The 12,751-nt window shown below is 26.6% G+C and overlaps 2 protein-coding genes across 2 annotated transcripts in view; one reads left to right on the forward strand and one right to left on the reverse strand.

Annotated features, from left to right (window-relative positions):
* The first annotated feature begins 3,455 nt into the window (after positions 1-3,455).
* LOC122270897 (protein NDUFAF4 homolog) lies at positions 3,456-9,403 on the forward strand. Its single transcript, XM_071185801.1, has 3 exons — positions 3,456-3,603; positions 5,944-6,038; positions 8,984-9,403. Exons 1-3 carry the CDS (start codon positions 3,456-3,458, stop codon positions 9,401-9,403), a joined length of 663 nt encoding a protein of 220 aa, XP_071041902.1.
* A 472-nt stretch (positions 9,404-9,875) lies between these two features.
* Positions 9,876-12,751, reverse strand: part of LOC107438448 (intraflagellar transport protein 88-like protein nompB) — a 43,613-nt gene continuing 40,737 nt past the window's right edge. Inside the window, exon 25 of the mRNA XM_043050163.2 lies at positions 9,876-10,119. Coding sequence (XP_042906097.1) covers positions 10,007-10,119 — 113 coding nt within the window. The 3' untranslated portion in view covers positions 9,876-10,006. The remainder of the gene's footprint in view (positions 10,120-12,751) is intronic.

Raw genomic sequence — 12,751 nt, forward strand, 5'->3', positions numbered from 1 at the left:
ACTACATGCATTAAAACATCGAAGGTTCTTATGTAGGTATTTGAATATTTTGATAGATTTTTTGCCATAATTATTATTTTTTAAATAAAAAGATTTTATTTGAAATTTAAAAAGATGTGTGACAATTTGCTCAAATAATTTGTCTAAAATTGTACAAATTAGCTACGACGTGTCTCATATTCCAAGCTTTTAAAAGAGTGCCTCTATCTATAGTTCTATTTTCATACCCCATGTAAATATCATAGATGTATACGAGTGTTCCTAAATGACATTGGTGCTAAAGTCCTTATTATTAATGTGTCAAACTCATATCTGTATGCATTCATATTCATAAATAAAAATTCTCTTGTGGTCATGATTTTGTCGACATAACTTTTAAATAGTTTTTGTTATCAGACAGTGCTCTATTTTTCTTTTTGTATTTTTCTACTAAATTAAGTCAAAATTTTGTCTTAAAAATGATTTGGTTATGCCGCCACTTATTTTTTGGTGTGTTTTTGAGATGTATTAATGTAATAAGGACTTTATTTTCCGTTGAGGAAATTAAAACGGCTCATTATAATTAAAGTTCAAAATATGTTTTTGTTATAAATAAATAAAAATCACCTCTTTATGAACTTAAGGCATTTCTATAATGTTTACTGATCACATCCCTATTTTATTAAAAAACGGTATTTGTTCTTTTAAAAGTTCTTTTCTGTATAATATTGTATTAGGTCAATTTTTTTATTATTTGAGACTGATTTATTGTTAAAATTTATTATTAAAAACCTAAGTATCATAAATTATGATGTATTTCAAAATAAATGTGATGGTCAGTTTTTGGTGAAAAACTTTTTTCTGTGTGTTAATTGACTTAAAAGAAAATTAGGTGTTATGAATTTCACATTGATGTTCAACAGTGTTTTTTGTGCCAGTTCATGTTTGATAACTTGTAAGACCAACAAGTATTAAAATAGAATTAATTTAAATAGTAATTTTTCTATGTTGTCAATTTATTTTCTTCCCATTAATATTGATTTTCCTTTACAATGTTTATAACTTTTTTTTCTTGGAGACAAGACTTTCCGACATTGAAATTAAATCATTTTGTGTCTTTTAATATTGTTATTTAACCAATTTCAGTTTCCCGTGCAAAGGCATTTTAATTGGATAAGAGAAATAGCTTAATACTTAAACAATGCTTTGCATGGCAATTTTTTTAAAATAAATTTCAATGTATTCATTGATTGGTCTTAATTAACCAGGCAAGTAAGCAGGTATATTAATGCTGTAAAAATTTATATTTATAGCATTTAAATGAAGATTAAGCAATTTTTATTTATAATGCTTTAATCAACAGGTCTAAATTCTCCATGAAATTAGGTATTTAATTTTGTTAAGCAAAATCTATGAAAGTAAAGTTTATGAATTTTATACTTTTGACGGTGTTTTGAATTATTTTAAATACTTTTGTTGAAGAATAAAATTAATTCATATTGTTATTTACTTCTTTTTAATATATCAGTTAACTGATCTCTATTTTTCATGCAAAAATTTTTTTTTATTTCGTAAGAAAAGTAAAAACAAAATTAATAAATACACGCACAATTTGTTGATTGATATTTCTTTCAATTTATATTATTTTTCATCACATTTTAACTTTCATAGCAAAATGGTGTTACAACTATTTCAATATTTATTTTTCTCATCAAATATGTTTGAAAACAGATTCATTTTTATTTGTTGTGCAGTTAGAATACTTGTTCATTGAATGTAAATTTGTGTACTTGTAGATTTGTTTATAGAGTTAAGTTTTTGTTGCCAATAAAAGTACAACATAAAATATTAGTCTGTCTTTCTGTGTGTACTTTTTATTTTAAAGTATCTGGCTTATATACTTAATGTTGTTATGGTGTCAGAAGTTTATAGTAGATAATCCAGCAATTTAAGTAACTTTGATATTTAAAAAATGATTTGAATTATTCAAGTTAAATGATTAATCCATTAGTGTTCAGTGACCCTCTTTATGGAAATTCAAGCTTTTAGCAAATATTTTTGACATAAATTAAAGTGTTTTTTCTTTTTAATTTAATCATGGCAGCAAGTTTTGTTGTTTACTTGTTAGGTTTTAATGTTTTTAAATCTTGACAATGTTTCTCTAAATATAGTTTACAGCACTTATACCTGCCAACTTTTACTATTTCCAGGGGTGATTTTTCCAAGTGGTAAAGTTAAGAAAATTAAATAAAAAATATTGGTAGAAAACCTTTTTATTTATTTTACCAAGAACTACACAAACGTTAATATGATTATCATGCACTTATATACAGTCGAACTTCATTAACATGAACACCCTTGACATGAATTTCTTTTATCTTACAGAAACAACTTAAGCCCCTTTTTTACTCTAATATGATACCGAAGTCAATGAAAGCGTTGTATAAATTGAAACCAATAAGGGGGAAAGGGCATTACAGGAAACAACAGAACTACTATTTTACTCTAATATGAATAGTTTTTTTCTTCATTTTATTGATGTGAATGTAAAGAAATTCTTGAGAAATGGGCACTCATATTTATCCTTTGTTCAACATAAGACATTCATTTCTCCCATACTTTCGTAATTTGATCTAAGGAATTTATATTGCTGAGTTGCATTTCTGCAAGTGAGAAGGTGCGAAGCTAAACTTTTTCTTTTTCTTAAGTTTCATTGGCGAATATTTTGCTTTACTTTCCTCCGATAAATGCTTACAAAGCAATTACAACTGTTCATTCTTTTGCAGTGCAAAATTCAAATAATTTTTTGGATACAGATGATAAGTTAGAAGACTTGGAAAGCATGTGCGAATAAAAGTCAAAACTACGAGCTATTATAGATTTTGTCAGTAATCCTTTGTAATTTGTTTAATAAATCAGTTTATTCTTATTGGTTAGTTACTTTTCAATATTTTTTTTTATTTGCTTTTACAGAATTTGAAGAAAAAAAAAGAGAGCCAAAAGTAAGTACACTTTTTGAATTTTGTCTGATATCAAGAAGTGTACTTAAACAAAAGCGAACCTTACGCCATTTTCCCCTTTATTACTTTATTTTTAAATTAATTGTATTTATAGAAGTTATTAATTTACTATAAAGTGCAAAATAAAACATTTATTGAAATGAAGTATATATTAATTTACATATATATAGATAATAAAAAATGTCTGTTTCATCAAAACATTTCTGAGCTGATAACATGAACCAAGTTTCTCTCCTCCTTTGAGTTGACATTATGGAGGTTTGATTTATATGATTAATTTGTTTGAAATTAGTGGTCCAAAACTATTTTAAAATAAATTTATAAATTCAAGATTTAATATGAAATAAAATTTATTAAAAATTTATAAAACGAGGCAGTTTTGGGATTATTAATGTAACCCTTGAGGTGTATATTTTTCTACTTTTATTAAACTATAATTCTAAAAAAATATTAAGAATGATTATGAAACATGTATGTTGCAGTGCTGGAACATCTTTTTTGTATTCAAAAGTGGTTGCATGTGTCTGTGTATATATATGTGGGGGGCGGGGTTATCGACCATGCCAACCGTCATCTATCAAAAGGTACCTCATGTTAGAATCAAGTTAGCATGCTTTATATACTAGTGAATGATGTTAAACTTTTGTAGTGGTAGTTACGCCACATATATATATATATTGTGTTAAGCTGCTGCTTTAATATTTAAAAACATTTTGAAAATAATTTTTTTCTTTAGGAGATTTACCTTAATACATATGACCTTATTAGCAGTAGAGTGATACATATTTTAAGATATATAAACACCTATCATTATTATATTAATAAGCATTTGCACATAAGTTACCACCTTATTGTTAGGAAAACACTAATACGTTAAAATCTTACAATTGTTTAATGCAGATATATATATGCAAAAAATTATTTAAATGCTGGTCTTGCAAACTTAGGCCCCACCAGTGAAATTTTATTTTCCTTTTATTTTTACGCATTAACCTTTGTGTGGAGCCATAAATTCACATCTATGTCTTGTTCTATCAGATGTTCCAAAAGCGTAATTGTGCGCCCAAGTCAAAATTTCTTGAGTTAAAAAAAATAAATTTTAAAAAATTTAAACAAGGTTTTTTCTCAATATTTCTTAGTTTACTTAAAATATATTTAAGATTTTACACATACCTATACCATTTACACATACCTATGATGACCTGGAGAAGTACTTAAAATTTAAAAATATGTCTTTCTTTCTTGAGTTTATGATTATAACAATTATTTACTGATAAAAAATTAATATTAATCATGAATATAAGCTTATAAAGTATCTCTCTGGCTCTCCCTTACCAACAAATAAAATAAACTGTGTTTTTAAGTTCCACCTTTGAAAATTTGATTTCCGAAACTTCTGTGATCAATGATTTTTTTAAATGTCTGGATCTTGGATCTCCGGAAACTTCCGGATCACTGTTAGCGAAAAATCCGGATTTTTTCCGGAGCACAATCAGCCCTGCAAAAGTTAGACTGTTTGAAAAAGCAAAAACTGAATGAAATAGAATTTTTTGGGTTGTTAGGTTGGGTTTGTGGACAGATGGCACTGCAGATTGGAAAAGCAATAAACAATGTTTTTTTACTTTGATCATTCCAACAGAAAATGTTTGAACAGGCATATCATATGTTAATATATTTAATTATATGTTAGTTTTAATCTTAAATTATCACACGGTTGCTGAAAATTTTGGTTTTTTGAAATCATTGTTTTATAGCTTTTTTTACTCACCAGGTCTGTTTATTGACAAACTTAGTAACTAATTTTGAAAGCTAGTAAGAATAAATTTAGTTTTCCTTCGATTTTCAAAATCGTCGGCCTGTTTTGGCACATCCAGAATAAAATTCTACATTTAATTAGCACAAAATAGTTGCATTTGATTGATTTTTTTAAGAATGGGAATTTATTCTGTTCAAATAGATACACTCTGCTTGAATTTTTTGCTATTAAGTCTGAATAAATTCACATTCAATTGTATTAAGAAACCTTTAAAATGTAATTGTACATAACAGTCTAGTGTTAAACTTCAAAATATTGTAGACTATTTCTTACTAATTTTTGGAAAATTAAATGAAGATGAGGTAAAAGCATCCTGTATCTGTTATAAGGTAAGAATCATTTTGCTTAATTTTCTAATTGGATAATTACTTTATATAATTGTGTAAAATATTTAATGGAGGGCGGAGGGGCAAACCTACTTTTTACAAATCAAATTACTTTCTTCCTTTTTTGCTTAGTATGTGACTAATATATTATAGTTATAAATTACTGTGTGAAAATGTATTTTGAGAATTTGATTCCTGGCATTTTGGGGGAAAGGGGGCTAATTATTTCAAAATGTACTTTTACAATGAGCAATGCTATTTTATTTTTCCCTATTTGAAAAGTCCTTCAATTACACAATTTAGAAATTTGAAAAAAAAAAATTCTAATTTTTTTATTTACGGAGCTGAAAAACAATTTGTTAAAAATTAGGTGGCAATTAATATTGTTTCTTATTCGAATATGGATTTTCATGAAAATACTCGTCAAGTTTATAATATATAAACTAGACAAAAATATTTTTCTGAATATAATATTGTAGTTTTTCAGTGTTTAATAGTACATTAAATTGAATTTTAAGAACTATCAGCAATATGAACAGAATGCTGATTGGGACCATGGTTATAACAACAGTGTAAATCTGAATCTGACTAGTGGTCAATACGAAAAAAATCCCAGATTCAGGGGAAACTCTTTTTGTAAATCCATTGAGGGTTTATAAGACTGCAATTGTGTTCTTATTACCTAAAATTTGAGTGTTTTTCAAAATGTCATGTTAGATGTTTTTATGCTAAAATCTTCAATTCTTACCAAAAATTAAGTTATGTTTTTTATATAGATATTATTTTATTTTGCTTGTTTAAGGAAATGTTAATGCAAGGGAAAAACTGGAGAAGAAAGATCTTGAATTGTTGAATCGATTGAAAATAGTCAAAGTGAACTCAGAAGTAGTTGAAGAGGTAAGACAATTTGGCAAATATCATTAGCGTTGTATATAAGGCTGTAATAAATAGTAATTTGGCCGAATTTTTACATTTTTTTTTAAAAAATTACTAATAAAGATTATTAATGATTTTATATTTATATATAAAATCATTTATAAATAAATATACATAGTTTTATTCGTAAATAAGTTTAGTCATTATTGGAAAATAATCAAAACTTAGCTATGTTATCGGTATGAAGTAAAGGAAAAAAAAACTATAATAGAAATATTTAAGATAACAGATTATTAGATATTAAAATAAATAAACTGAGTAACTGCTATATATATATATATAAAATTGGTAAAGTTGAAAAGAAGAAAAAGGGAATAAAAAAAAAAAACATCCTCTTAATTCTTAAAACAAAACTTTAACGATAAAAATATTTTTCGAAAAAAATTATTCATAAAATGTTAAAAGAGATAGTCAATCAGAAAGGCTTTTTAAAATGCAGTGCTATCATAAAAACGCCCATAAAAAAGATTATATACAAAAGCAAAACAGAAAAAATATAAATTGATCTTAGTTTTTGAAAGAAAATTTTAGAGCTAAACATCTGCTTAAAATAACTGTAATTTCAAAAACAAATAAATAAAAAAAAAGTGAAGAATTAAGTCTAATAGAAACCCTCTTTATTGCTGCATCACAATAAAAATGTTTAAAAAACAAATGTTTTTAAAAAAGAAAAAGTTAGATAGAAACCAAACTTAAAATTGTTTAAAGTGTTCAAACAAAAAATTTATTTGTTAAAGCTTTCAATTTAACTGTTTCACATTGCTGTATTTTTAGAAGAAGAAAAAAAGACCATAAAAGAATAATGTTTATTAAAAACCCTCTTTTAAAATGTGGATAAAGAGAAAACGTGAAACAAAAAAAAACAAAAAATTGTTCTTAGTTCTGACATGTAATTTTAACATTGAGAATCACACTTTTACCTGTTATCTGTATTACTGTACAGGAAAGAAGTGACAATAAAAGAATTAAGTCTATAAGAAACGCTCATTAAAATGCTGCACTATAATTATAAGAAACGCTCATTAAAATGCTGCACTATAATTAAAAAAGCAAATCCGAAATAAACAAAAAAAGTTCTCAATTCTTAAAAAAAAAAAAGGTTTGAAAAAATGACAAAATAGACTCTCTTGAATAAAAAAAAAAATCAGCATTACAAAACTTATGGTTCGGTATAAAGTAATCTAGTTTCAATTCTTCAAGTTTCGCTTTTCCATTTGTCTTTCAGAACATAAATGAACAAGTTTTACGGATTATCAAATATGTGTTACAACTATTTCAATGAATGTATAGTAAAAAATACGATTTTAGATTATTCTTTTTTAAATCTGTTCAAATTCCTCCTAAAAAAATACTTAGCCTAATATTCGGTAAAGGAGCGGAATACTGAATAGTGGCCAAATATTCGTTACAATCCTAGTTTTATACTCATATCTAGTTATTTTGAAGTTTACATTTAAATTTCAAATTATTTATTATTTGAAATTTAAATAATTTGCAGATTTCTTTGTCAAAAAATGTGAAGAAATATTTTTATTATATTGAGAGCATTTATCATGTTTTTCTACTCATCCATTCCAAATGAAGTTTAGCTTAATTTTAAAATGGTGTAACTTCGTCATAATTAGTGTTCTTTCATTTATTGAGGGTTGGTAAATGGTTTCATTCTGTTAAAATTTTTAAATTTTTTTACCAGAAATATTTTTAGACCCATTAAACGAACATAATTCTAATAATTGAAATTGCCGTGGAAATTTTGTTATAATTAATTCATTTAATTTAAGAATTCACCTCAAGAATCTTAGTTATAGAAGCCCCAAACTCATTGTCTTTTAAGTTAAGCTTAAAATTACAAGGCTTTAGAAGTGCACTCGTAAATGTTTTATATTTATTATGTGAAGTACCATTTTTTTGGCAATATCCTTTAGTTAGAAATCTATGCTTTAGACCAGTGATTCTCAACCTTTTTTTTGTTGCGGCACACTTTTAACGATTTCGAAATTTGACGGCACACAATGAAAAAAATTAGATTAAAAGTTGGTTAATTACCTATTTTACACTGTGTTAAATAGTTTGTGATCATAATTTTGAATGTGAAATTAAATAATATGTACTTCAAAAGCACATTTATTAAGGTATTCATTATTTCGTTGGACCCATTTTTTTATAAGTTAGTAACAGTTATTTATTTTTCTGCTAGTTACTAATTGTCAGCTTGTTTTCTATAGTTATTAACTGTTATTTTTTTGTGATTTCTTGTTAACTAGTTTTTTTGCTAATTATTAATTGTTAGCTTAATTTTTGTTAGTTATCCTTTGTTAATTTGTTATTAATTGTATAGCTTACTTTAATGATTAGCTCCTACAACATTTTTTAAAATTCTGTGTCATATACAATTTAAACACTTCCATCTTATCTTAAGATTGTCAGAGACAATACAATCGCTGACTAAGATGTTTACTCGGTTAAAGCGTGAAAAATTATAAATAGTATATATATATATACACTTTTATTTAATTTAAACTTTACTCATAATTAAAAAAAAGCATTATAATTTTCATTGTATCATTTCTAATGCTTGGCGGCACAGTTTAAGAATTTGGCGGCACACAAAAGTGCCGCGGCACAGTGGTTGAGAATCACTGCTTTAGACTATTTTTTGTTCTTCTAAGCATTTAAGTTACAAGGTTGATTTCAAGATAAACGAATCTTGTTTACCTTTTGCTTGCAACTCAACCAAAATAAAGCATGGTAAACACCATATTCAAAAGATTAACGCAAGAAAAGCAACATAAGATTGAAAAGCTCATATTCTAGCTACATAATAAAGATATTTGAAAATTGTTTAATAAAAAGTGATGTATTTTAGAATTTATAAGACCTATTGAAAATTACTTTTTTTTCTTCAGGATACTAAAACAAGAAGTCGCCCTTTACCACAAGAAAGGCACCAGCTTGGTTTGCCATCATTTGGCTATCAAGAACCCAGTATTATACCAGGAGGACGCTGCACACTTAGGCAAGTCTTGGAATTTTTAGCTAAGCATCAAAATGACCCAGAAGAGCATACAGTAGAAGCTATAGCAAAAACTTATTCCATGAAATCAGAAGATGTACAAAACATAGTCACATATTTCCGAGCTTTTGAGCTCTTCGTTCCGAGAGAGAACAAGAAAAATGTAGGACAAGATGTATTGGACACTTTGGGAGTGGGGAATGTGGTCAAACCACTGTTTCGATCTAAATTTAAAAACATGAATGAAGAGATAGCTGATGGCTCTGATGAGAAAATAAACAACACTAAAGAAACAGTTGATGAAAAGAAATGACAATACATAAGATGAATTCATTGGTGTGCTTTTTATATTAGGATAGAATGAAACAAAACATAAATTAAATTCTTCAATACCATAAGAATTTCATCTTGAAATTTAGTCAATATCTTTAATATAAAATAGTTTACAGTATTTATATCATTGTTCCCTTCTTTCCAATATTAGTGAAAACATCAATTTTAGGTCAAACTGTTGAAATTTAATAAAGTTTGGATCAAGAAAGATGAGCTTGAAATTTAATGAAGTTTGGAATTTTTTCTTTTTCAATTGTTTTGAAAGCTACAAGATTAAATTAATATATTAATATTAATAATATAATATTAATATATTAATTTAAGCAAACACTAACCTTTCTTTTTATCAAATACATGACAGTTTTAAATGTTAAAATTGATATGTTGCCTTTAATATCCATTCCACAACTCATTAAAAAGTGTTAGAATATTTTTATCGAAAATATCAAGCATAATTTTAAAATTTTCACTTTATTTTAAGCATAGAAAATCTATATGAATAAAATAAAAAAAAAATTGCACATATTGTAAAATGACAGTGACTAGATGTGCGTGGTGCTGTTAACTTGTAGAAGGTTGTGCTTCAATCAGGTAAAAGGTCTGCACCGATGTCATCATCTTCAAACTCATCTTTAATGATGTTGGCAGTTTTTGGACGGCTTTGACGAGAAGCTGAGGTTTCTCTATATGACATATCTGCAAAAAATATTAAACATTTATTTTATATGTTAACGTAATATAATTTATAACTTAAATTAATTTATGCAGGGTGTTTCATAAATGTTGTGACAAACTTTTAACCATGGATTGCTAGGGCACATCATGAGAATTGCATGGAAACCCATTGCCAGAAATGTCATACTCCATTAGGACTGCTACCCTATTCTGACATGTTTCTTTGTGTGTTTTTGAGTAGATACTTTCATTTATCTGAATTATCTTAATTTTATGTTTTCTTATTATTATTGTCAAAATGCATGTATTAACTGTTTTACTGTTATTCAGCATGTATTAACTGTTTTATTGTAATTTAATAATGTGGCAAGATTGTTGAGTTAGTCGAAATTTGATGATTAGGCAACTAACTCAATAAATCATTAAATAGCCATTTTGCAGCTTATTTGAATGAAATTTTTAACAATTATGAGAAAACAAAAAACTTACTTGAAATTAAGATATTTTAAGTAAATAAAAGTACCAATTTAAAAACAATGAAGAAATAGTTCATAAAAAGGAAAGCTCCTTTAGCAACGTTTCTGGGCATGGATTCCTATGCAATTCTTAATCTTAATGATAGACTATAAAATAAGGTTATTAAACAACATCCTTAGTTAGTTTTCGTTAAACCCTAACATCCGAAACTCATTGCTTACTTGTTAAAATTTTTGTCTTATTTGTTGAGTTATGGATCATTTAAATATTCTAAGAAGATGACTATTACATGGTGCCTAGCGATTTTAAAAAGTGCTTATTTTTGATATTCGTTTTTTAAAAGCCCTTAAATGTGCTTTTTTCATGAAGTGTTTTTAGAAGTGCTTAATTTTCCCTTTTCGAAGATGAGCGTGCAGGTCGTCAGGCTACCGAAGCGGGGTGCCATCCCCTCTGCAGAGGATCAAAATTGTGAGGGCATGTCTTCGNTAAATGTGCTTTTTTCATGAAGTGTTTTTAGAAGTGCTTAATTTTCCCTTTTCGAAGATGAGATTTTTCTTCTTCTTTACCATGTGGATTTTAAGCACGTAATATGCAAAAGCATGCTTTTCACATTGTTCTGTTCAACGTTTTCACGATTCATTCAACCACAATCCATTTCTGCGTATCGTCGGTCCATAGCGTATGAAAGCGGCAATAATTTTACAGGCTTGATGAAATACTTGCGCGTCCATATGTGCGTCTACTGAGCTGAGTTCGGTAAGATTCTAGCACTCTCATGCGTAACTCTGCTGCATTTTGCTAGATATATTCAACTACTTAATTTCCACCCTCATTTTATGAACCGAAAATTCTCTTTATCTTTTGATGGTGGCTAATATAATCAAGAAAAGAGTTCTTAGTCAGAAACTAGTTATTTTATCGTGATTATGTAAAGTTTTTGAAAATTATTTTGCATTTTCTTAATATACATTATGTATATAGTGCTTAAAAAGTACTTATAAAGTGCTTATTTTTTGTTGAAAGATTTGGCTAAGCACCCTGCTATTAATCAGGTAAAATATTTATAGTTATAACATAGGAAGCAAAAGATTTTATAAGAGTAAAATTTTTTTAAAGCACATAAGATTTAAAAAATTTAAATACATAATACATTGTTTGGACAATTTAAATTAATAAATTTTTTTTAAAGTTTGGACAAAATGATCTAATAATCAGATTTATAAATACGTCTGGGGAAATTCACATTGGGATGGTATATTAGTAGTATATCTTAAGGGTGTTCACCTCTTAAAGTAATAAAACACACCAGGGAGCCGCGAAAAAAACATTTGAAAATTTAAGTACACTTTATATACTAATAAAATCTTATGATGTAATTGGAGCAGTGGTTTAGCGGCAGGGCCTATCGCAGACATGTAGGATTTGATTCGTGCTGTGGGTCACTTAATTTCTTTTTCTGTTTTTGATAAAGATTTATTCTGTTTGCAAAGTATTAACTTAAATATAGCTTTATTTAATTATAAATATTATTTAACATTTAAACTACAGTATTTTTCCTTTTTTGAAGACAGATTTCTTTATTTACAAATAGCATTAATTTAAATAAAAATTAATTTTTTGTATTTCTTTAGTCATTACATATTACATGATACTTAAATTACAGTAATAATTCAATCTTTCAATTAAATAATAATATTAATAAACAGTGATTACAATATTGAAAAGTTAAATGTGAAAGTGATTCCTTCTCTAATGTTGTGTGTTACAACCTTGAAACATTTTTTATTTTATTTTATAGACAGCTAAAAAAAAGAAGCCTTTACAGAATTCTGCACAATTAATCGAATAAAATAAAAAATTAATTCTTATAAAGACTATACATTAAAATACCAAAGTTTACTGTCAATTTTCCTTGCCAATTTAAAAAAAAATAAAATGTTAAGATGTGATTAGTATGATTCTAAATTTTCAGAAGAGTGAAATATCTTTTTGAATATTAATGAAGTATATTTCACGGCAGATCAACTTCACAATAATCTTTTATTAATTGTGCAAGATGCAAAATAATTTATGTTTTCAAATTTTCATTATAGTTATCATTCAGAGTATTGTTCATAAAACTAAACAAAAATAATTTAGTAATAAAAAATCAAACTTTCTTTAATTTTATAAGAAT

This window comes from Parasteatoda tepidariorum, chromosome 9 (genome assembly GCF_043381705.1).
Source record: "Parasteatoda tepidariorum isolate YZ-2023 chromosome 9, CAS_Ptep_4.0, whole genome shotgun sequence".
Classification (NCBI taxonomy): Eukaryota; Metazoa; Arthropoda; class Arachnida; order Araneae; family Theridiidae; genus Parasteatoda; species Parasteatoda tepidariorum.

Excerpts from the sequence above, each read along its gene's own strand:
- LOC122270897 (XM_071185801.1), top strand. The coding sequence starts at position 3,456 with ATGATTATGAAACATGTATGTTGCAGTGCTGGAACATCTTTTTTGTAT. Across the intron at positions 3,604-5,943 it reads GTACCTCATGTTAGAATCAA|GAAATGTTAATGCAAGGGAA; the intron begins GTTAGCATGCTT and ends TGCTTGTTTAAG. Across the intron at positions 6,039-8,983 it reads ACTCAGAAGTAGTTGAAGAG|GATACTAAAACAAGAAGTCG; the intron begins GTAAGACAATTT and ends TTTTTTCTTCAG.